This window comes from Leucoraja erinacea, chromosome 19 (assembly GCF_028641065.1).
Source record: "Leucoraja erinacea ecotype New England chromosome 19, Leri_hhj_1, whole genome shotgun sequence".
In the NCBI taxonomy this organism is placed as follows: Eukaryota; Metazoa; Chordata; class Chondrichthyes; order Rajiformes; family Rajidae; genus Leucoraja; species Leucoraja erinaceus.
This window is the reverse complement of record NC_073395.1, coordinates 27762029-27784241: the sequence shown is the minus strand read 5'-3', so window position 1 is coordinate 27784241 and position 22213 is coordinate 27762029. Positions and strand designations below refer to the sequence as shown.

The 22213-nt window shown below is 39.9% G+C and overlaps 1 protein-coding gene across 1 annotated transcript; it reads right to left on the bottom strand.

The window, feature by feature from the left end:
- Positions 1-443: 443 nt before the first annotated feature.
- On the bottom strand, positions 444-20374 carry LOC129706423 (cathepsin E-B-like). The gene is made up of 9 exons (XM_055650723.1): positions 20109-20374; positions 17322-17505; positions 11125-11242; positions 9201-9319; positions 7217-7416; positions 5105-5227; positions 4124-4265; positions 1997-2095; positions 444-800 (listed from the first exon to the last, which is right to left on the bottom strand). Exons 1-9 carry the CDS (start codon positions 20162-20164, stop codon positions 609-611), a joined length of 1233 nt encoding a protein of 410 aa, XP_055506698.1. The 5' UTR covers positions 20165-20374; the 3' UTR covers positions 444-608.
- Positions 20375-22213: the final 1839 nt, after the last annotated feature.

Below are 22213 nucleotides of genomic sequence, written 5' to 3'. Positions count from 1 at the left end.
TAACACCTTATCCACAGCTGACAATGAACCATTGTGGGCTCCACCTTTTCTTGATCATCATTGCTGGCTTTGATCTGTCTATTTGCATATCCTTCAATAATTTTGTTTATGTACCTTTTCATATCTCTCAGATCCCTCTCCCCGGCTCTCAGTCTGAAGAGGGGTCTCGACCCAAAATGTCACCATAACTTTTCTCCAGAGATGCTGCCTGACCCGTTGAGTTACTCCATCTTTTTGTGTCAATCTTCTGATTCTACCATGTCAACAATGACAATAATCTCATGTGCAATTTCCATCACGAACAATTACTTAAATTGATTTTATTGACCTTGTCTTCCCATTATTTCAACTGGAGTGAAATTCAAATCAATCTGGCCTATCACTTGCTCAATAAATTGAATATTTTAAATTTCTGATCCTCAAGAAATGCAACTTCTTTTATGAAATTAATATTGCAGAAAGTAATTTTTGAAGGTGTCAAGAGTTGGAATTTATTTCCGCAAAATAAAGAGTCCCGACCTTCCAGTTAAAAAATGCTTGTAGCATTGAATAATACTGAACCATTAAGGGTAAGTCTATAAAATTAGGAACAGTTCACTCCTCATGTTTCAGTCTTCCACATCCTCACGATTGTTCAATATGTGACGAGATTTCGCAAATCCCACTCTGTCATTTCCCCGGTCAAAAATTGTGTAGAATTTTGCAAGGAAAACATCTCCCAGAATCCACATGGGTTCATTAGAAGAAAATATATTTACTGCTTGGAATCCATACAGGCACACTGGGTTTTCTTCTTCAATCTTGTGAAAGGAAAGTCCATCGTTTTAGGTTGAAATATTACAAAATGAAAGCAAATATTACCAAACACCAACCACCGATCCTATCACCATCTACAGAGTGTCTCGGCTACTATTTACCTCATTGGAGACCCTCGGGCTATCTTTAATCAGACTTTACTGGACTTTATCTTGCACTAAAAGTTATTCCCTTTATCCTTTATCCTTACACTGTGAACGACTTGATTGTAATCATCTATATTCTTTCCACTCGATAACATGCAACATAAACAATGTTTCACTGTACCTTGGTAAACTAAGCAAAACTAAATTAAGTATGTTTATTTTTGCATAATAATGAAATGAATCCAGTTAAACACATTACATTTGAATTCTCCAATTTAAATACCCCCTACCTCGCTCTTTTGTTCTTGTGCCCTCCCACGCCAGTGCGCACCCATTTGTCCCACCATCCTCCCCCTCTTTCCCCACATTCCCGTTGCCTTCTACCCAGATCCCCCCCTCTACTCTCCATATTTAACACCCTTTTGCCTCCTTTTCATCTCTTGCTTTTGACACTTACTCTGTCCTCCAGCCAATCAAACTCTCCTGGTCTGCTTTTAACATTCATTAAAAATTCATATTTTTGCCTGAAAAATAAGACTCAAATACCAAATTTGTATCCGTGCTTATCAATTGTCAGGCTTGTCTCCCCCTCTCCCGCCTCAACTCTTCACTTCTCTCCCCACTACCTCTTCTCCCCTCTCCCATCAGGCAAAAGGTATAGAAGTGTGAAAATGCACACCACCAGATTCAGGGACAATTTCTTCCTTGCTCTTATCAGACAACTGAGTCATCCTACCACAATTAGAGAGCAGTGCTGAACTACTATCTACCGCTTTGGTGACCCTCAGACTATTCTTGATCAGACTTTGCTGGCTTTTCCTTGCACTAAACATTATTCCCTTATCATGTGTCTATACACTGTAAATGGAATAATTGTAATTGTGTATTGTCTTTTTGCTGACTGGTTAGCACACACCAAGAGCTTTTCACTGTGCCTCAGTACAACATGTGACAATAAACTAATCTGAAACATTCCAGCTCTTTCCCCCTACTACTATCATTCTGCAGATGGGTCACAACCCGAACTATCACTTATCCATTCCCTCCACAGATGCTGCCTGACGAGTTAAGTTACTCCAGCAATTTGTATTTACCTTTTTAATATAGTCTTCTGCTTCCAATGTATATTTGATCCCTCCAATTGTGAATGTCACATTTGGCAGATTGATCATTTTTTTGCATTCAATAACATACTGGCAATTAAAGAACAGGTTATTGATGAGAAGGTGCTCATGTTATTAAAATACCTTTTCTTAAGCGAGGATTAGACCTCACTGAAGAACTTATCTACAACTATTCAATCTAGGTAGGTTAATGTGTCACATTTAAGGAGCAACAGTTTTAGATGCCATGAGGCACATTTTTTGCAGAGGAATCATGAAGCGCAGGAATATTTTTTGGCGCATACAGTGAATACCAATTCACAGTGAACAATAAATAACTTCCCGAGAATAATCGGCTCGAATAGAAAGTAGATAAGCTCATTGAAGGTTACGTCACATATTTGCTGCTTGATTTCCTTCATTGGTCAGAGATGTCTTTCCAAAACTGGCCAATGAAGTGGTGCGGTGGAGAGTGGAGGAAGGATACAAGGGGAGGGGGGAGAGAATTGCACTGCGAAACAAGTGAAGCTAAACCAACATCCCCCACGTTTAATGAATTAACTGGTCATCCTTTTTTCTATATTCTGAATTAATGCATTTTGTGCTGATACATATCAAATACAACAAGATAAGCAGAAATAGAAAAAAAATAGGAATATTTGTAATATTGTTATTTAATGATAAATGTGTAATGTTAAAGCATGAAGAACTTTGAAGATCAACTGACATTAAGACTGGCTTTGATAATTAATCTGACATTGCGTGATGTTCAGTGAAAAAATGTTGCAAGCTTCTTGCCTATTTTGCTCCATAGAATTGTTCTATATTTATACCTGAATATCACATAATGCATGCATGTATCCACATATTCATCAACAAAGCCTGTATTAATATTTATGTAAATTTTGGGTACATCATAATAATTCGATGGGTGTTCTTGTCTATTTTACAGAAATGTCTATTATATATTTGTTATATATTCATGTTCATGGTGGCCGATTAGGAAAAGGGGAGATGCAACGAGACCTGGGTGTCATTGTACACTAGTCATTGAAAGTAGGCATGCAGGTGCAGCAGGCAGTGAAGAAAGCGAATGGTATGTTAGCATTCATAGCAAAAGGATTTGAGTATAGGAGCAGGGAGGTTCTACTGCAGTTGTACAGGGTCTTGGTGAGACCGCACCTGGAGTATTGCGTACAGTTTTGTTCTCCTAATCTGAGGAAGGACATTCTTGCCATAGAGGGAGTACAGAGGAGGTTCACCAGACTGATTCCTGAGATGTCAGGACTTTCATATGAAGAAAGACTGGATAGACTCGGCTTGTACTCGCTAGAATTTAGAAGATTGAGGGGGGATCTTATAGAAACTTACAAAATTCTTAAGGGGTTGGACAGACTAGATGAGGGAAGATTGTTCCCGATGTTGGGAAAGTCCAGAACAAGGGGTCACAGTTTAAGGATAAGGGGGAAGTCTTTTAGGACCGAGATGAGAAAAACATTTTTCACACAGAGAGTGGTGAATCTCTGGAATTCTCTGCCACAGAAGGTAGTTGAGGCCAGTTCATTGGCTATATTTAAGAGGGAGTTAGATGTGGCCCTTGTGGCTAAGGGGATCAGGGGGTATGGAGAGAAGGCAGGTACGGGATACTGAGTTGGATGATCAGCCATGATCATATTGAATGGTGGTGCAGGCTCGAAGGACCGAATGGCCTACTCCTGCACTTATTTTCTATGTTTCTATGTCTATTATACAGAAATGTGACATTCCAAGTTTGGTATAATTTGACTTTTACCAGTAACTCAGAAACCTAAATAATTTTGATAATACTGTACAAAATTGTCTTTCTGTTAATGGATTTTAAGGGGATGCCACAATTACTTTATTATCCAAGCAAAAACCATGCTCCCAAAAATGACAGACTATTCACCAGAAATCTGTTTTTAAATATCTGAATGTTTCAACAATGAATTTAATGTTGGCTATGTCTGCAGTGCTTTTAGAAACAATGGTCACTTAATTATTTGCATAACTAGATAGAATTAAGTGTGAAACCGTTAATAATCTGTAAAAATTAAATAAGTAGGACCAGTTCAACAATCAGCAAGTTAAAATTCATACCTCGCCCATGCCAATCTGAGAGTCGGCAAACTTATGGAACATTTCTTTTATTGCCAAGTAAGGGCCAGCTATCAAAGAGGTTCCAGTGTCAACTATTGCAGAACAGCCATTGCGACACAGGACAATGTTGTGAAATTTTATTCTGGATTGAAAGTATTGCAGTGTTAGTTAACCCCAAATCAGTAACACAACAATAGTATATTTTCATTCAACATAGCTAATAATTCAGATGCAGATCACATTTTTAGAATAGATTACTAATTGATATTAGTGTGAATCACTGAAGTAATCTTAAATCATTAAGTAATAGCTAAGATGATTTTTCGTCAGATGTTACTACATGCAATACTTTCATTTTGTTTAGTTTAGAGAACAAAGACCCGGCGTGGACAAAGACCTTTCGACCACTAAGTCTGCGCTGACCAGTACTCACCCGTACACTAGTTCTATCTGACACACTTGAAATGATTTACAGAAACCAAGTAACCTACAAACCTACACGTCTTTGGAATGTAGGAGGAGACTGGAACACCCGGAGAAAACCCACGTGGTCACAGGGAGGACGAACAAACTCCATACAGATAGTACCCGTGGTCAGGATCAAACTCATGTTTCTGGCACTGTAAGGCAGCAACTCTACTTCTGTTCCACTGTGCTGCTCCACTGTGCCACTGTGCCACTCTAGTTACTTAAGTAAATCTTATGCATGTAGATTTAACTTATTGTTCACTTATTTTAACTGCATTTTAAGTGACTTTTCTAGACCAGTTTACTGATTCGTCCTGAGTTACATTTACGAAAAAGATCTCAGATCCAGATAATTCCGTTTATTTAAACAATTAAATAATATAAATAAAGAATCGGATTCTGAATGGTATTGGCATGCAGCAACAATGCATAAATTGCCTGGTCAGGGCAGGATCTTTGGTCAGGGCAGTCAGTGTACCTCACAGACAACGTTACAGATTCACACTCACTTACTTTTCCAGTCGTATTTGCCAGTAACCCTTCTTTGTGACATTGACCCAGTTAATCTGCCCTGTGTACTGGGTGTGGTCAATGCCTCCAAGCAACAACTCACCACCATCATCACTGTCCACTTCTCTAGGAAAATAAATATGGTTAGTTTAAAATACAAAAGAGAAAACATCTTAATTCCTTACATGGATGACATATTTGCCTCGGACCCTTATGTCTATTGATTCTAAAGTAGTAGTCACCCTCTCAAAGTTATTTAATTGCACAGTTATTTGACTTAAATTAACAACGGTGGTTGATATTTGTGCAAATTACCTGTCCTTCCGCCATTTGGTGAGATGCAAAAGGTAGCATTAATAATTACCAAATCTGAGGAAGGACATTATTGCCATAGAGGGAGTGCAGAGACGATTCACCAGACTGATTCCTGGGATGTCAGAACTGTCTTATGAAGAAAGACTGGATAGACTTGGTTTATACTCTCTAGAATTTAGAAGATTGAGAGGGGATCTTATAGAAACTTACAAAATTCTTAAGGGGTTGGACAGGCTAGATGCAGGAAGATTGTTCCCGATGTTAGGGAAGTCCAGGACAAGAGGTCACAGCTTAAGGATAAGGGGGAATTCCTTTAAAACCGAGATGAGAAGAACTTTTTTTCACACAGAGAGTGGTGAATCTCTGGAACTCTCTGCCACAGAGGGTAGTTGAGGCCAGTTCATTGGCTATATTTAAGAGGGAGTTAGATGTGGCCCTTGTGGCTAAGGGGATCAGATCAGGGGTATGGAGAGAAGGCAGGTACGGGATACTGAGTTGGATGATCAGCCATGATCATATTGAATGGCGGTGCAGGCTCGAAGGGCCGAATGGCCTACTCCTGCACCTAATTTCTATGTTTCTATGTTTCTAAAGAAACATTAGTAAGAAAAGGGAAGATTAAAAGGTATGAAAAATATAAGGAATGGGAAGTAAGAAATGTGAGAGATTAATAAAATTAAACAAGACGTGCAGGTTTGTAGGTTAATTGGCTTCGTAAATGTAAAAATTGTCGCTAGTAGGTGTGGGATTGTGTTAATGTGCGGGGATTGCTGGTCAGCGAGGACCCGGTGGGCCGAAGGGGCTGTTTCCGCACTGTATCTCTAAACTAAACTAAACTAAAACTAAACTATACCAATATGACAGAGTAAAATGACAGAACAGATTTTTTTTTAAATCTATAATGAGGCCGAAGCCATGTACGTCCTTGATGGCCATGAGGTCTGCTTTCAGAAAACATTACTGGGAGACAAAAAAAGGTAAAAGCATTAAATAATGTTAAAACATACGCTCATTTTGGTGAATAGCTAAGATAAAAACAACAATATGACAGTCAGTACTGTGAAAAGGGAGTATGGAAAAAAGGTGCTACAATTCTGAATAGCAACTAAATATCAAAAATGCTACAATTCTGAATAGCAACTAAATAAGTTACCTGTATTTCCCATGTTCCCAAAAAGGAAATAGTTTTGTAGAAGTACAACATGTCGATGTGAACATTTAGATTTTGAAGAGCGAGTATTTATACCGTAACTAACAAAAAATGAGTGACATTGCAATAATTTCCTGTCTTAGGTTTTGTGTGCAAAAAGGACCATCATCACTGATTCACAGTGAGTCGGCATGCAGGGAGATAGTCAGCAGTGCAAATAGCCAGCAGTTAAGAACCTGAAAGCACATCATTGTCATTCTTAATATGTTTCATTATTTCTCCTCAGGCTGTTTGTCTGCAACTGCTCGTCAAGACCTTAATGTGCAAGTGATAATTGGATTGCCTGCAGGTAAATTTCCTCCTCAGATGAATACCATAAGGGCTTGCTGGGATACATGCAGATGTTCCCTTTTGTAGCAGGCTGTGTGTTCTGTCACCACGGCATAAAATATCAATGTGAAATCCACTGATTTTAGTCTAATAGGGAGATAAATTACTCATTTAGTCTGGAAATTTCATGTAGAAGGTTTAAGAATAATTCGCATCAAATAATATATTAAAACTAATTGAAATGAGTTATGGAAATATTAAAATCATGTATTTTTTTTACTACTATGCTATATATAATATGGAGCAGCTATATAAAAAACCTGTTGAGTAGGACAGAAAATACGGGTTCTTCCAACAGACCCTGGTGCATCATTCTGTCAAACACTGGAATGACTCCACCTTCAGCTAAAGATGGATATCCTAAACCTAAAATTCCATCAAATTTTGCCAGAGTAAAGGTCGAACCAGGCTCATAAACTGATTCACCAAATTCTTGGCCTTGCACAACCATATTTCCGACCTGCAAAGAAAGAAGAAAAGTGGTAAATTATCAGCAGATGTTATCAGCAGATCAGCAGATGAAGATCAAAGAACTACAGGTTTTTGGAAGACAAAAATCCAGTCAATAGAGTTTGGAGATACGGCATGGAAACTAGCCCTCAGCCTACGGAGTCCACGCCAACTATCGATCACCTGTGCACATTAATTCTATGTAATCCCACTTTTGCATCCACTCCCTACAGACGCAATTTGCAGATGCCAATTTACCTACAAACCCACACGTCTTTGGGATGTAGGGGGAAGCCGGAACACAGGGAGAATGTGCAAACTCTGCACAGTCAACACCCGAGGTCAGGATCGAACCTGGGACTGACGCTTTGAGGCAATAGCTCTACCTGTCACTGTGCCACCCTAGGTTTGTAATAATCTAAAACAGGAAAGCTATATGCCCTTTCACCTTCCTAGCATGCTTGTTTATGTGAAATCATGGTATGAATATGCCTATTGAACACTATTGATCCAAGGAAAACATTAAAACTCATTGAATAGATATGTGCAGCTGATGGTTTGAAGTAACTGCGTTATTAAAATGCCTCAAATAGGATACTTTTATGATATTGAGGGAGAAAGGCTAAGATAGAGTGGATGTGGAAAGGATGTTTCCACTGGTGGGAGAGTCTAAGACCAGAGGTTGTAGCCTCAAAATTAAAAGGCGTTCTTTTAAAAAGGAGGTGAGGAGGAAAGTTAGAGGGTCGTTAATCTGTGGAGCTCCTTGCCACAGAGGCCATGTCAGTGGATATTATTAAGGCAGAGATAGACAAATTCTTGATTAGAATGGGCGTCAAGGGTTATGGGGAGAAGGCAGGAAAATGGGATTAGGTGGCAAAGATCAGCTATGATTGAATGGCGGAGTAGACTCGATGGGCCAAATGCCTAGTTCTACTCCTATAACTTGTGAATTTGTGAACTTGTGAACATCATTTTGATGCTAATTCTAATGACTTTCATGCATTTCTGAACTGATACAGAGTAATAATGCTCATACTAAAAACATCTACTGTTATTCTTCGTGTATCTTCGGTGTAAACCAGCATTTGAAGTTCCTTCCGAAACGTTGCCTTTTTCCTTCGCTCCATAGATGCTGCTGCACCCGCTGAGTTTCTCCAGCACTTTTGTCTACCTATTATTCACAATATTGCCTCAATGTAAAAATCATTGCATGAAAGAGAAACACAGATGCTAAGGTAGTAAATCAAGCAAAGCTTAATGAAATAATATTTTTTTTAAATGTAGGAGTAGCAGAAAAACACATTAGTGGGACTTAATTGAAGATGTGCGTTGCCGAGAAATAACAATGATCTAACTGTGCTAATTTAACTGGGTGGCATCCTTCCTATTATAGAGCACAACGCAAGAAAATTGAGCAGCTCATCCACGCAGAGGCAATAATATTTTATATTCAATCAACATCCCTTCTAATTATCAATATAATGATGTGGTTATTTTCAAGGGTTCAAAGTTTAATTTATTATTTAAAGACATAGCACATTGGCAAAATAAAACAACCATGGAATTTATCATAATTGATTAGAAAAATAAATTCATGACATATGTTTAACTGACCTGGCGTATCCAGCTTAGATTTACTGAAAATCAAAAACTCAATTGAGGATGAAGGAGTAGGATAAAGGTAGGATACATATTAAGTTGGACCTATTGTTAAGATCCAAGTGTGATGTTTATTCAAGCCCATCTCCTGTATTAATTATTCTGTACATTATTAGTAGATTTAATCCAACTTACTCTCACTTTATCTTTACCCAACACTCCTACAAGTTGCCCAGTGCCATATCGTATTGAAAAAGTGTTTCCTCGGGGAGAATATGATGATGAGAAGAATGAACGAAAGTGCTGATGTGGTTCTACAAAGATAAGAGAAATGTTAAATGCTTAGTTATAAATCCTTGTTAATAATGCCTTTGGTTTGACCTTAACCATTAATAGGGTTGTTTTAATTAACACTAGAGGTATGATTTTGCATTCATAGATTAATTCGATTAACAACCGCCCTCTGACTTTTAAATGCAGAGGTAGATAGATTATTCATTAGCAAGGGAGTGAAAGGTTATTGTGGGTGGGTGGGAATCTGGATTTTAGGTTGCAATTACATTGAACGACTGAACAAGCTTGAGGGGTTGAGAGTCCTAATTTGTTTGTCCGTATGTTCATTTGGTCGATGAAGATGGCCAAGAGCCTCACGTTCTCAGATGTGAATATCACCAACAATTTGTCCTGGACTAACATGTTGACACTACAGCTAAGAAAGTACACCAATGCCTCCATTGCTTCCAGCTTCTGTGAAGCATGTCCTGAATGACTCTTGCCAGTTTCTACAGATGTACCACAGAAAGCATCATATCCACATGTATCACAGTTTAGTTTGGCAACATATTGCCTCAAGAAATTGCAGAGAATTATGAATACAGCCTAGTCCATCATGCAAGCCAGCCTCCTCTACACTTCATCTACACTTTATGCTGCCTCAGAAAACAGGCAAAACAATCAAGGAATACTCACACCCTGGTCATTCACTCTTCTTCCCTCTCCCATTAGGCAAAAGATACAAAAGCTTGAAAGAACATACCACCAGATTCATTGATACCTTTGGAAATGACCGAAGTACTTGGAGTCCATTGAAATATCTTCGAAAGACTCAGAGAATACCCTAAAAAAATATGTTTCTCTCCATTGCTCCAACTATTTCATAGGATACCTCAGAGTGAAATAATTTTAAACTTACTTGGTAAATGCAGGTTTAAAAAAAAATTAAACAGCAGGCCAAATAATGCTCTGTACAATTAATCTCAGAAAAAATCAAAATACCTTGGAAAAATCTTCAGAATATGTGCCTTTTCACTGCTGGATTAATTTTAAATGAAAATTAATATAGAAATCAACAGAAAACATTGAAATAAGTTTTTTTTCTTTGGGTTATATCAGCTGCTATGAATTCTAGCTCCACAATTCATTGTGGGAAGAATTCCAGTAAAAAAGATGCAAACTGCCCAAATTCACTCATCCTTCTGTGCAGCACTTCTACCTATTTACAAATAGGCAATTCCGTGCACGTACCTACTTAGAGCATTATTCAACGTACAGACCCAGGTAAATCATATATGAGGTTTTAATCAGGGATGCTTCAATATTCTCTAGAGTTCAAACCGTAGGTCTGAATTCCAGCTGAGCCACAGTACAAATTAAACTATTGGATTCCTGCATAAGAACCTTGATTATTAATTCCATTCCCTCAGTATATTTAAATGTCTTCTTCTTTTTCTTCAGCAGTCTTCAAGATCAAGGATGATTTGTTTTCATCTAGTTTGGTGGTGTTTAATGTGACTAATGAGACCAAAGTGAGAATGATACACTCTTCCAATTGATGCTGCAGCAGGTACTTCCCGTCACAAATGCTGCCTGATCCGCTGTTCCTCCTGCACTTTGTTTTTTGCTCAAGATTCCAGCATCTACAGTTTCTAGTGTCTCTATTCTGAATAACCAGGATTTATTTATATAATAACGGAATAAAATGTAGTGTTGGGATAAGTTGTTTGTATAACTAGCACATTGCAGACTATTTGTTTGAAACCATTTCTACTGGTTAACCCAGTAACTTTACATTAAGTTGGATTGTGATAACTGATAGAATATGAACTTTGGTTTTACTCACTGCATGCCTCGCTGATACAGTAGGCAGAAGGCACCCAGAGATTAGACGAGCCAGTGTCAAACACTACAGTAAACATCTGAGGTGGGGTTCCAATACTGATCTCTCCATAATATTGGGCCTAAGTATTAAGAAAACATGACAAAGTTAAACCTCAGTAATGTTCACACCATTTGCAGTAAATTAAGTGCAGTACTCCTTGGCACTGCCAGAGGCGGTGGTGGAAGTAGATAAGATAGTGGCATTGAAGAGACTTTTAAATCAGCACATGGATTGATTGAATTGATTGAAAGAGGGAGCATGGAAACAGAACCTTCAGTGCACCAAGTCCACACCAACCATTGATCACACCTTCATACTAGTTCTATGTGATCCCACTTTTGCATCTACTCACTAGGGGCAATTTACAGGGCGAATTAACCTACAAACCCTTACGACTTTGGGATGTTGAAAGAAACTGGAGCACCCTGAGGAAACCTAAGTGGTCACAGGGAGAATGTGCAAACTTCACACAGACAACACCAGAGGGCAGGATCAAACCCGGGTCTTTGGCTCTGTGTGGCAGCTGCTCTGCCAGCTGTGCCTCTGATATATTGTGCTGGATATGCAGTGAATGGAGGGATATGGATCATGTGCAGACAAAGGGATTAATTTAATTTGGCATCATGATCAACACAGATATTGTGGGCCAAAGGACTTATTCCTGGCTGTACTGTTGTGTAATCCATAAAATCCTGAAGATCCCTTGCGGGCTGTTACTGAGCAGCTCCCTGGAGTATCTATCCCCTGCTGTTGAAGTCACTTATAGATGCTAACTTCAGGTTTCATTATTTTGCACTATCATACTCAGATTGATTCAATGGTGTTGATTTCTAACTTGTCACTCGATTATAAAATGATTGTTGCTTTCACATACAGTAAATGAATGTAAAAGTCAAGTTGGTGATGGGCAACAATGCACTCACAATCTGAAAATACATTTACAAAACTACTTAGCTCAGCTTCCCCAGCCTCTGGCCATGACAGACCTGGTTTGACAGTTGAATTTCCTCCAGGGTGCCTCATGAATCCTCACCTAAGGCAACCATCTGTCCCATCCATAACTGCAACTGAGTAAACTGAATATATCAGGTCCCGCACTTCACAGGAGCATCACTGGGTCTTGGTGAGTGAAAACAGCAGCGGTGCAAACCCATGCAGAGACTCGGGCAATAAGTTGAAGGGAGGGAGCCAGATGCAAAGAAATTCCACTGTGATTTTACATTTTAGGTCATCAAGAGCATGGTACAGGAGGAAATCAATTAGGGAAACAACCCCAAATCATTTAATTTCCTTGGAGCCCAAAAATGTATTGAGTTCTTCTACATCATGAACATATGAAATTCAATTAAAGTTACACAATTACAAATGAGTTGGGCTTTCATGCACCTCTTTGAGTTGTTGAGACTTCAATCCTTGTAAGGACTGCAAATCAGCCTAGATATAAACTAGATAAGGGCAATTGCCTGTTTGAAGTCCGAGCCAGGAAATTCATGTTCAAGACATCTACGACTTCTCTTAGGAAGCAGTCGGGACAGCTCACAGTGCTGGAGCTAATACAGCTCCAGCTGTTTTGGTGCAGTACTTTGGTTACTAAATTGGACTCTGTGCCTCTTGGACTGTCTGAAGAAGGGTCTCAACCTGAAACAAGACCCATGTCTACTCTCCAGGGATGCTGCCTGTCCCTGCTGGAGTTTCTCCAGCATTTTGTGTCTACCTTTGGTGTAAACCACCATCTGCAGTTCCTTCCTACACATTTTATATTGTATTATATTTATTCTTTCATGCTGGCTTGGTAGGCGTTTATCTTCTCTCTCTTCCGGGACACTGAACCGAATAGTTTGCTAGGATATTTTAGATAAAGACAACCGTCAACTACATTTCTGGATCCGGAGTCCCAAGGTAAGGTTGGCAAATGTCCCATCTGGAAAGAAATTTAAATTGAAGGAATTGGATGGATTATTGCAATGATCTAATAATTTCATGATTGACAATGCCAGTACTAATTTTCACTTCAGATTTATTTAATGAATTGAATTTAAATTCATCACTTGATATGGTGGAGTTTGAATTCCTATCCTGGGCCAATACTCGAGGCAACTAAATATTAGTTCATTAATGTATTTATTATTCAATTATACTCTATGTTTAAGAAATAAAAACTATTTGTCCAAAATGAGTTGATAGTCCGAAGGATATAACATTTGAAGCACAAGATTTGTTAGTTTAATCTGTAGGACTCTGATCGAACAATGTTATGTGTAGTCAGGCAACTTAATTATCCACAAAATGCTGGAGTAACTCAGCGGGACAGGCAGCATCAAGAAGGGTTTCGAAGAAGGGTCTCGACCAGAAACATCACCAACTCTTTCTCTCCAGAGATGTTGCCTATCCCACTGAGTTACTCCGGCATTTTGTGTTTATCTTCAGTATTCACCAGCATCTGCAGTTCCTTCCTACAAAACTTATGTTATCCACTGCACTCTGCTCAACTACAGTCATGTCCTGGCATGTGTGTGTGTGTGTGTGTGTGTGCTCACATATAGTTATTCCACTCTGATTGTGAACAAACGTTTTGTTATTGTACTGGGCCTAAAGATAATTCTCTCCAAATGTTGGAATTAGTCAATTGTGACTGAACACCATGGGTCAAAGGACTACTTTAAACTTCCTTCACACCAGAGTGGAACACAAACCCCAAGTGGAGTAAGACTTCTACAATGCACTGAGCAACTTAGTAACTAAGTTGGCTCAAATATAGAATGTTTTTACGCATAGACAAACACTCCATACATATTAAAGCATTTCAAGTGAATTTATGATGGGAGTGACATGAAAACAATATGTGCCGGGATCTGTCAAAAAAGCAGCCTAATGCATTCAAGTGGAAAGATAACTATGCATATTGTGATAGAGCAAACTTTGTATCACTAAGGAACGTCTCTTTTAACAGAACTTAATTCATGAATTTGCACAAATGCTACAGTTAGTTACTTGCTTTTTAAATTACGGCAAGGATTAATCTTAATATCCAACTAGCAGGAGGAAGGAACCCCCCACCCACCCTCTCAATCTTGTCTGGGTATTTTGACTGCCATTTTGACATATCATTTCTTTCAAAGGTTTAACAAACATAAAATATTGGACCACAGTCTTGAACTCAGAGATAATTTGATTTGAATGCTGCCAAAGTTTGTATCTTTGCTTTATTACAGACTGCAGAGGTTTTAACTGACTGCATATGTACATCAAATTGATAATCATAAACACCGAAACATAGAAAATGAGAGCAAGTGTAGGCCCTTCATCCCCCTCTGCACTCTGATCATGGTTAATACCCTATTTCTACGTACTACCCTTATCTCTTGATGGCTTTTGTTTGGAGAAATCTACCTCCTCCTTAGATTTGTTCAGTGACTTGGCCTTCATCACCTAGTGTGGTGAGTGAAATCACCATTAACTGAGTGAAGAAAGGATAGGGGAACTGAACTGAGGGGGAGCAAGTTACCTGAAATTAGAGAATTCACTTTTAATAGCATCAGCTTGACAGAGAGCAGGTGCTCGGCCAAGCAGAAACCTACTCTGCGTTTGGTGTCACCGATGGAGACGAGGCTACATTGAGGGCATCTAATGCAATGACGGGTTTAGAGGAGGTGAATGTAAAACCCTGCCTCAACTGGAAGGGCAGCTTAGATCTCTGGATGGTGGTGAGACTGGAGGCGTAGGGGCCGGTATTGCACTTCTGTGGTTTGCAATGGAAAATATCTCTGGAGGGGGAGAGATGGGTGGGGAGGGATGAGTAAACCACAATATCACAGAGATAGTCCACTCGGACCATTTCTGACATCTCTCTTCCCTTTCTTAATCTCTTTGACTCTATCTCAGGAGACAAACTATCCACAGACATTTACTACAAACCCAATGACTCCCATTGCCTCTTTCCCACACCACATGTTTGTGTTCGGCATTCACAACTGCCAGAGTGAGACCAAACACAAATTAGTGTAACAGCGCCTCATATTCCACTACACAGTCTACACCCAACGGTATAAATATTGAATTCTCCAATTTCAAGTAACCTACTCCCCCAGGTCCCTCCATCCACCCAGATCCTCCCACACATACCCTTCTTTCCCACAAACACCGCACCCTCCCTCAACTCTTTATTCTGACCATCTCCCCCCATTCTTTCAGTCCCAAGGAGGGGTCTTGAACCAAAATATCGTCTGTCCATTTCCCTTCATTGGTGCTCCCTGACCAGATGAGTTCCTTGTTTTTTTGCTCCACATTACAGCATCGGAGGTCTGTTGTGCCTTTAGACATTCTAACTGTCTGGCTCTGTTAGAATCTGTTTAGTTTCAATACGATCCCAACTTATTCTTTTTAACTCTCATAGATGTAGGCCAGGACCAGGTCAACCTAATGTCTTGTTATTTGGCAGTTCTGCCGCCAAACTGATCAGCCAAGTGAGCCTTCGTTGCACTCCTTTCTGAAGTATGAAGACCAAAACTAGACCACAAGACCCCAGGTATGGTCACAACTTATGTACCATTTGCCTTCTTAACTGTTGCTGTAACTGCAAGTGTGTGTTTTTGTGACCAATGCAAAAAGGAACCCAAGTCCTTTTGTAAATCAAGGCTTCCTAATCTATTTTGTGACTATAAAATGCAAAAATCAATATGACCCACCCAAGTCCTTTCCTGGTATCTGTAAACCCAACAATCAAGGAACTTTGCCTAATCTCTTTTCATTTCTGCCTCACATTTCATGCCACTTCATCCTTATCTCACAGCCACTTGTCTTTTCATTTCTGCCCTTTGTCCAACCATCTACAAATCAAACCCCCTTCACCTATATCCACTTATCACTTGTGTAGGAAGGAACTGTAGATACTGGTTTAAACCAAAAATAGAACCAAAAGCTGGAGTGACATTTCGGGTCGAGACGAAAGTCACAAAAAGTCTGAAGAAGGGTCTCGACACAAAATGTCACCCATTCCTTCTCTCCAGAGATGCTGCCTGTTCCACTGAGTTACTCCAACTTTTTTGTCTATCTTCCACCTATCACTTGCCTGCCTTTGTCCTGCCCATACTTCTCTTCCAGCTTTCACCCCCAACTACAATCTATCTGAAGAAGGGACCTGAGCCAAAACATCACCTATTCATGCCCTCCAGATATGCTGCTAGACCCTCGAGTTATGCCTACATTGAAGAAGTTACCCCAGCATATTGTGTCTTTATCTATGAACCAATGTTGATTTGCTGGGCCATTAAAATTTAATGCAGGAGAAAGACTTTTTATAACGCTTCAAAATTGTTGTCCTTTAAAGCAGTGGCCTTTCTAATCCTGATATTTCAGTCATAATGGCATCCGGGACATATGTACAAGGTAAAGATATATTTTAAAAATATTTTTAAAACATTAATTGAGTTAACCTTCCATTGTCAGTCTAAGCTACAGTAAGATAGCATTAGTAACTGCAGAATTTCTGCTTCTTGATTTAGTCAGAAAAAGCAAGGGGAGTTAAATTTGCACTGAGAAATTTTGCCCAAAGCAAAGCTGTAATTAGTTGAAACGGTAACTGAAGGGTTTCAATTATAAGGGAGTTTTGCTGCATTCGGTGCCAGTTTAAAAGTCAAAATCTGGTTTAACAAAAAAAATTGGATGTTCATAAAATCTGCAGACTTGATATTTTTAAGATTGGCTAAGTAAAAAAAAGGGGAACTCCCTATAACAGGACCTTCGTAGGAAGCAGCAAACCAGTGGAAATAACAGAAGGTGGCTACTTGGATGCTGGAACTGAGGGGTATTGGTTGTGTGATGTGAGTGTAAAAACAAGAAGAAGGAGGAAGGAGGTGGGGATCAGTTTCTGTGCCACAATTTGTTTTAATCTTCTCCAACCTGCGATTGCTTCAGGCTTTTATCAGGTTATCGAGCGCATGCACCTAAAAAAAAACTGTTAGGCAGCTGACATACACCAATAATGCAAACGTTCATATTTTAGTATTCTGTGAAATTAAATTGCCCTGGGTTCTGACTTGAGTTGTCTACACAGAATGTTTAACTAGTTTTTCTTTTTCCAGCAATTCTGTATTTTATATTTCTATGACTTCAACATTTAGCTTTCATTTTATCTCTTGTCAATATTAATGAAAACTTACATCCATGTAATTTGATAAAGGCTCAGAGGTGACACCAGCATCTTTTACCATTAAGAATTCAGAAGGATAGCAGCTCCTGTATTTGTGGGTGAATGTACTTGAATTGTGGTGCACTAGAAAGTCTTCAAGTTTGTTACGTTCTTTTAGGATGTTTCTTATCGTCTTGAAGCGGGTTAAAGGAATCCTGTAAAAATGCATTAAATATTTCAAGTGAGTACATCACACTTAAAACATAACATGCAGAACTACAGATTACTAACTGCACTGCCATCAAACTGAAACATGATCTCTGTTTTTCTCTCTCTACAGATACTGCCAGCAGTACTGTGTATTTGCAACGTAGACTGTAGAGTATGGCTATATATACCATACCACCAGCATGGATGATGGGCAAAATGACTCTGCCCGTTACCTCCTGAAAGGTTTGCCCTAGACCTGGTAGTGAGGAAAAATGAAAATATTTTTAATGCATGAAATTGTGATTCAATGCATGATTCTTTGAAGTTGAGGCCAAGGTTGTCGTCAGAGCTGGACAAGTAGCTGTCAAACATTTTGTAGAGCCTAATACTGCAGATACTATGCTGCGGATGTTTAAGAAGGAACTGCAGATGCTGGAAAATCTAAGGTAGACAAAAGTGCTGGAGAAACTCAGCAGGTGCAGCAGCATCTATGGAGCGAAGGAAATAGGCAACGTTTCGGGCTGAAAACCCTTCTTCTTCCAACCACCCTCCAGCACTTTTGTCTACCTAAGCTGGGGATGAATGTTTAATGGGATTAAACAGCCAGCTGCTTTGCCTGGATGATGCCCAGCTTCTTGCTGAACTAATTGAGGCATGATGCAAGTATTCTGATAGGCTCCTTTCAGGCTGAAACCCTTCTTCGGACTGATAGGGTGTGGGGGGAGGCGGGGAGAAGAAAGGAAAAGGGAGGAGGAGGAGCCCGACGGCTGAGGTAGGAAGGGGAGGGGAGGAGGTAGCAAGGGTTAACAAAATTGTGAGAAATCAACGTTCATGCCACCAGGATGCAGACCAATTTCCGGTGTTGCTCACTCTGGCCATGGAGGAGGCCCAGGACAAAGAGGTTGGATACGGAATGGGAGGGGGAGTTGAAGTGCTGAGCCACCGGGAGGTCAGGTTGGTTAGTGCGGACCGAGCGGAGGTGTTCGGCGAAACGATCGCCAAGCCTCCGCTTGGTCTCACCGATATAGATCAGCTGACAACTAGAGCAGCGGATACAATAGATGAGGTTGGAGCAGGTGCAGGTGAACCTCTGTCGCACCTGGAACGACTGCTTGGGTCCTTGTGCACCTGTAGTCTGCATCCTGGTGACATGAACATTGATTTCTCACAATTCTGTTAACCCTTGCTGTCTCCCCCCCTTCCTACCTCAGCCCTCGGGCTCCTCCTCCTCCCTTTTCCTTTCTTCTCCCCACTTCCCCCCACCCCCTATCAGTCTGAAGAGGGGTTTCGGCTCGAAACGTCGCCTATTTCCTTTGCACCATAGATGCTGCTGCACCCGCTGAGTTTCTCCAACATTTTTGTCTACCTACGTAACTTACTGTACCAGCATTAAGATGATTAAATTGTGTGGATGGCTCAATAAGTAGGGAACGGTTTGAATTGTTAATTTCTTCAAGACGGTCGATAATTATTTGAGATAGAAAAGAGAGACACCATATGGAAGTAAGCCTTTTGGCCCACCAAGTCTGCTGACCATAAACCACCCATTAACGCTTATCCTAGCATAATCCAATTCAACGTTATTCTCTCCATAGTATCATCAGTTCATCTCAGATTCTACCATACACGTGCACACATGGGGCAATTTTTACAGAGGACAATTAACCTACAAACCCACATGTCTTTGGGATGTGGGTTCGTGAGGTCAGGATTAAACTCAGGTCTTTGGCATTTTGAGGCAGAGTTGTTACAAGCTGCACCACTGGCATGTTACTCAAAGCAATGGTAATGCACTGTCCCAATTATCATCCCAAACACTTGCCGCACATTATAGGTAATGCAATGGAACTACCTGACTTCCTAGTCTGTATCATCCATCACTTCATGGCAGGATTCTTCAGGTCATGAGTTTGTTCTGGGGCCTGGGTGAAGTGGACCTTTTGCCACCAGTCTACTATTACAAGCTCCATTTCCATACCTCAGTCCCCTGGCTCCCTTGTCAGTAGGTAATGGCAGCACAATGGCCTGCAAACCTCAGCCACACAGGGTCAATGCTGATTTGGCCACTGTCTGTGCAGAGTTTGCACTTCCTCTCTGTGCTCCTGCCACATCTCAGACATGTGCTGGTAGTTTGATTTAGTTCTGAACATTGCCCCAAGTGCAGTTGGGTGGCAGAAAGACAGGCAGTGTTTGGCAGGCACGTGAGAAAGAAAATATGTGGGAATGGGCTGAAGGGACTGCTAATCTGGAAGTTGGCAATGTTTGATGGGCTGAATGGTCTCCTGTGTCGAGATAAATACATATACATCAATCTTCCATCTAGATTGTGTGCACGCTGAGTGTTTAGTTCTATACATTGCCCCAAGTATAGGTGGGTGGCGGGAAGATTGAGAGTCATTGGCAGGCATGTGATAGAGAGGATAGGCTACAGGGAAATAAGTGGAAAATGCAGAACATAGTTATAATGTTGCCATCCTGCATACCTTAAAAATCAGATTCCATTCATCCACCTCCAATGATCCACACTTCCAGTTTACTTCTTCAGTTCAAGATGCATATTGGTCATACATTTATTTACATAGAATTAAAAGATTCAGAAATAACTCACCTGATGAAAGCTGCTGTAAAGTTAATAGAAAGTAAAATTATTATCAGCCCCTTCATTTCTGCTTTAACCGACCGGACGGATGGATCCAAAGCTGATTGCAACAATGTATGCCAATGACACTAAAGTGACCGAGTCAATTTATTGAGCTTGCTGGTCATCTAGACCCCATGAGTGACGTGGTAAACATAAGTATTTGGCTTCTGTATAGCATTGGTTTACGTGATGCAATAACCAACATTTGAAGAGGTCAACGTTACTATTTTGTATTGTTAACACCATGAAATCCAGTCATTTTATTCTTTAAATAAGTTAGGTGAACAGTCTAATAGTGGCACTTAAAATCTATCATATCATTGATGAAAATAATACCTTAAGAAAAGGAAGCTGGAATCACCCATTCTGCCCCCTTGAGTCTGCAAACCGTTGAATTAGATTATAAACATTTTTCTGCACTAATTCCATAACGTTTTATCCCCTTAATATTCAGAAGTCAATTAATCTCTGCCATGGATATACTGAGCGACTATGACACCACTACTTATGGCTGGATAATTCATAATTTACTGCTCTCTGGGTGAAGAACATTCTTCCCATCCTTTATCCTTTATCTTTATCCTGCATGGCTAATCCCTTACTTTGAAACTACATCCCGTTCTAGAATCTAATGAATTTTGGAACGTGATAACTGGCGCGGCCGTATCTCCAAAACCAACAGGTATTCAGATCATCACGTCAGGGAGATTCATTAGCTTTCAGTTCCATTATTTTCTCCAATACTAACATTTTTGCTAATGCTAATTTCTTTGAATTCCTCATTTACTCTAGACTTGTAGATTTCCTTGATTTTAGAACAGAGATCATTAAATATCGTGTTCCGCAGTACTACTTACCTGTGGGTCCAAATTGTGTCAAACGCTTCTTAGGTAGCCCTTGAATCGGCAGCAGAATCTGTGACAGATTCTGTTGTATCTGATCTCTGAGATAGGCCAAAACTTTACATCTTTCTTTCACATGGCTGCTGTAATCGATTAGGTATTGACTAGATACCTATCCCCACAATGGCATATGCAAGTCTACGTTAATTGACTCCTCCAATTGCACATGGACAGATTCTGTTCTTCCACACAGAGGCTCTGTTTATTCAAAGCATCTTTGGTGTACAATAGCAAGTGTGGAGTAAATGATCCTTGCCATTTTAACAAGATAATATTTGTGAAAAATGGTCAGCGCAGGCTCAGTGGGACAAAGGGCCTGTTTCCATGCTGAATCTATAAACAAAACATTTCTAAACTCATGTGGTCAAAATGGAATTGCTTTTTGTTCAAGCAGTCAATATGGTTGATGTAATGATTATATGAACACCAACTACTTTGTCTTGGACTCTTGGCAATCCTCTATCAGTTCTATTCAGCTGATGTCTTTGTCCCACAGGGAGGTTTACATTTGCAATCTATGTCCATGGACAACTGACAGAATGATTTAACAGTGGTGCATCGTGATCACATGGAATCATCCAGCAGCATAAAACCTTACTATTAGTGCAGCCATAGTTTTGTAACAAGTCATCCATACAGCAACAACTACAGTATCTGGGGGTTAGCCTGGAGAACAACCTCTCTTGTGAGACAAAGCAGAAGCAGCAAAGGCATATCCCAGCAGACGTGGCCGGATTGGTGTGCCTAGAAATGAATGCTGTTGGGTATTAAGGGATGTAGATAGTCCCTTGATATCTCCTTGTGTTTTCATGTAAATTATGTGGCTCTACAAAAACTCTCTTTGGATTTTTCAACTTGAATACTGAATGTGCAGCGGGAAGCAATATTGGGAAGGATTTCTGGAAGGTGCAAACATGACACCTTTACAAAATACATTTAGAATCAAAATTTAAATGAACATCATTTCATTAAAGACAAATCAACAGCCCTATATTAACCTCTATGGATGTCTAGTTCTTGGAACGGCATTTCGATAATCCAATGCTTATTTTGTAATGGAGGTGAATGCTGGAGATGAAGCCAGCCCAGTACATAAAGGTTTAATATGAGGCCTGATTTATCGAAATTCCATGTTACAATGCAACTGGAAAAGGTTGCCAATTCAACTTC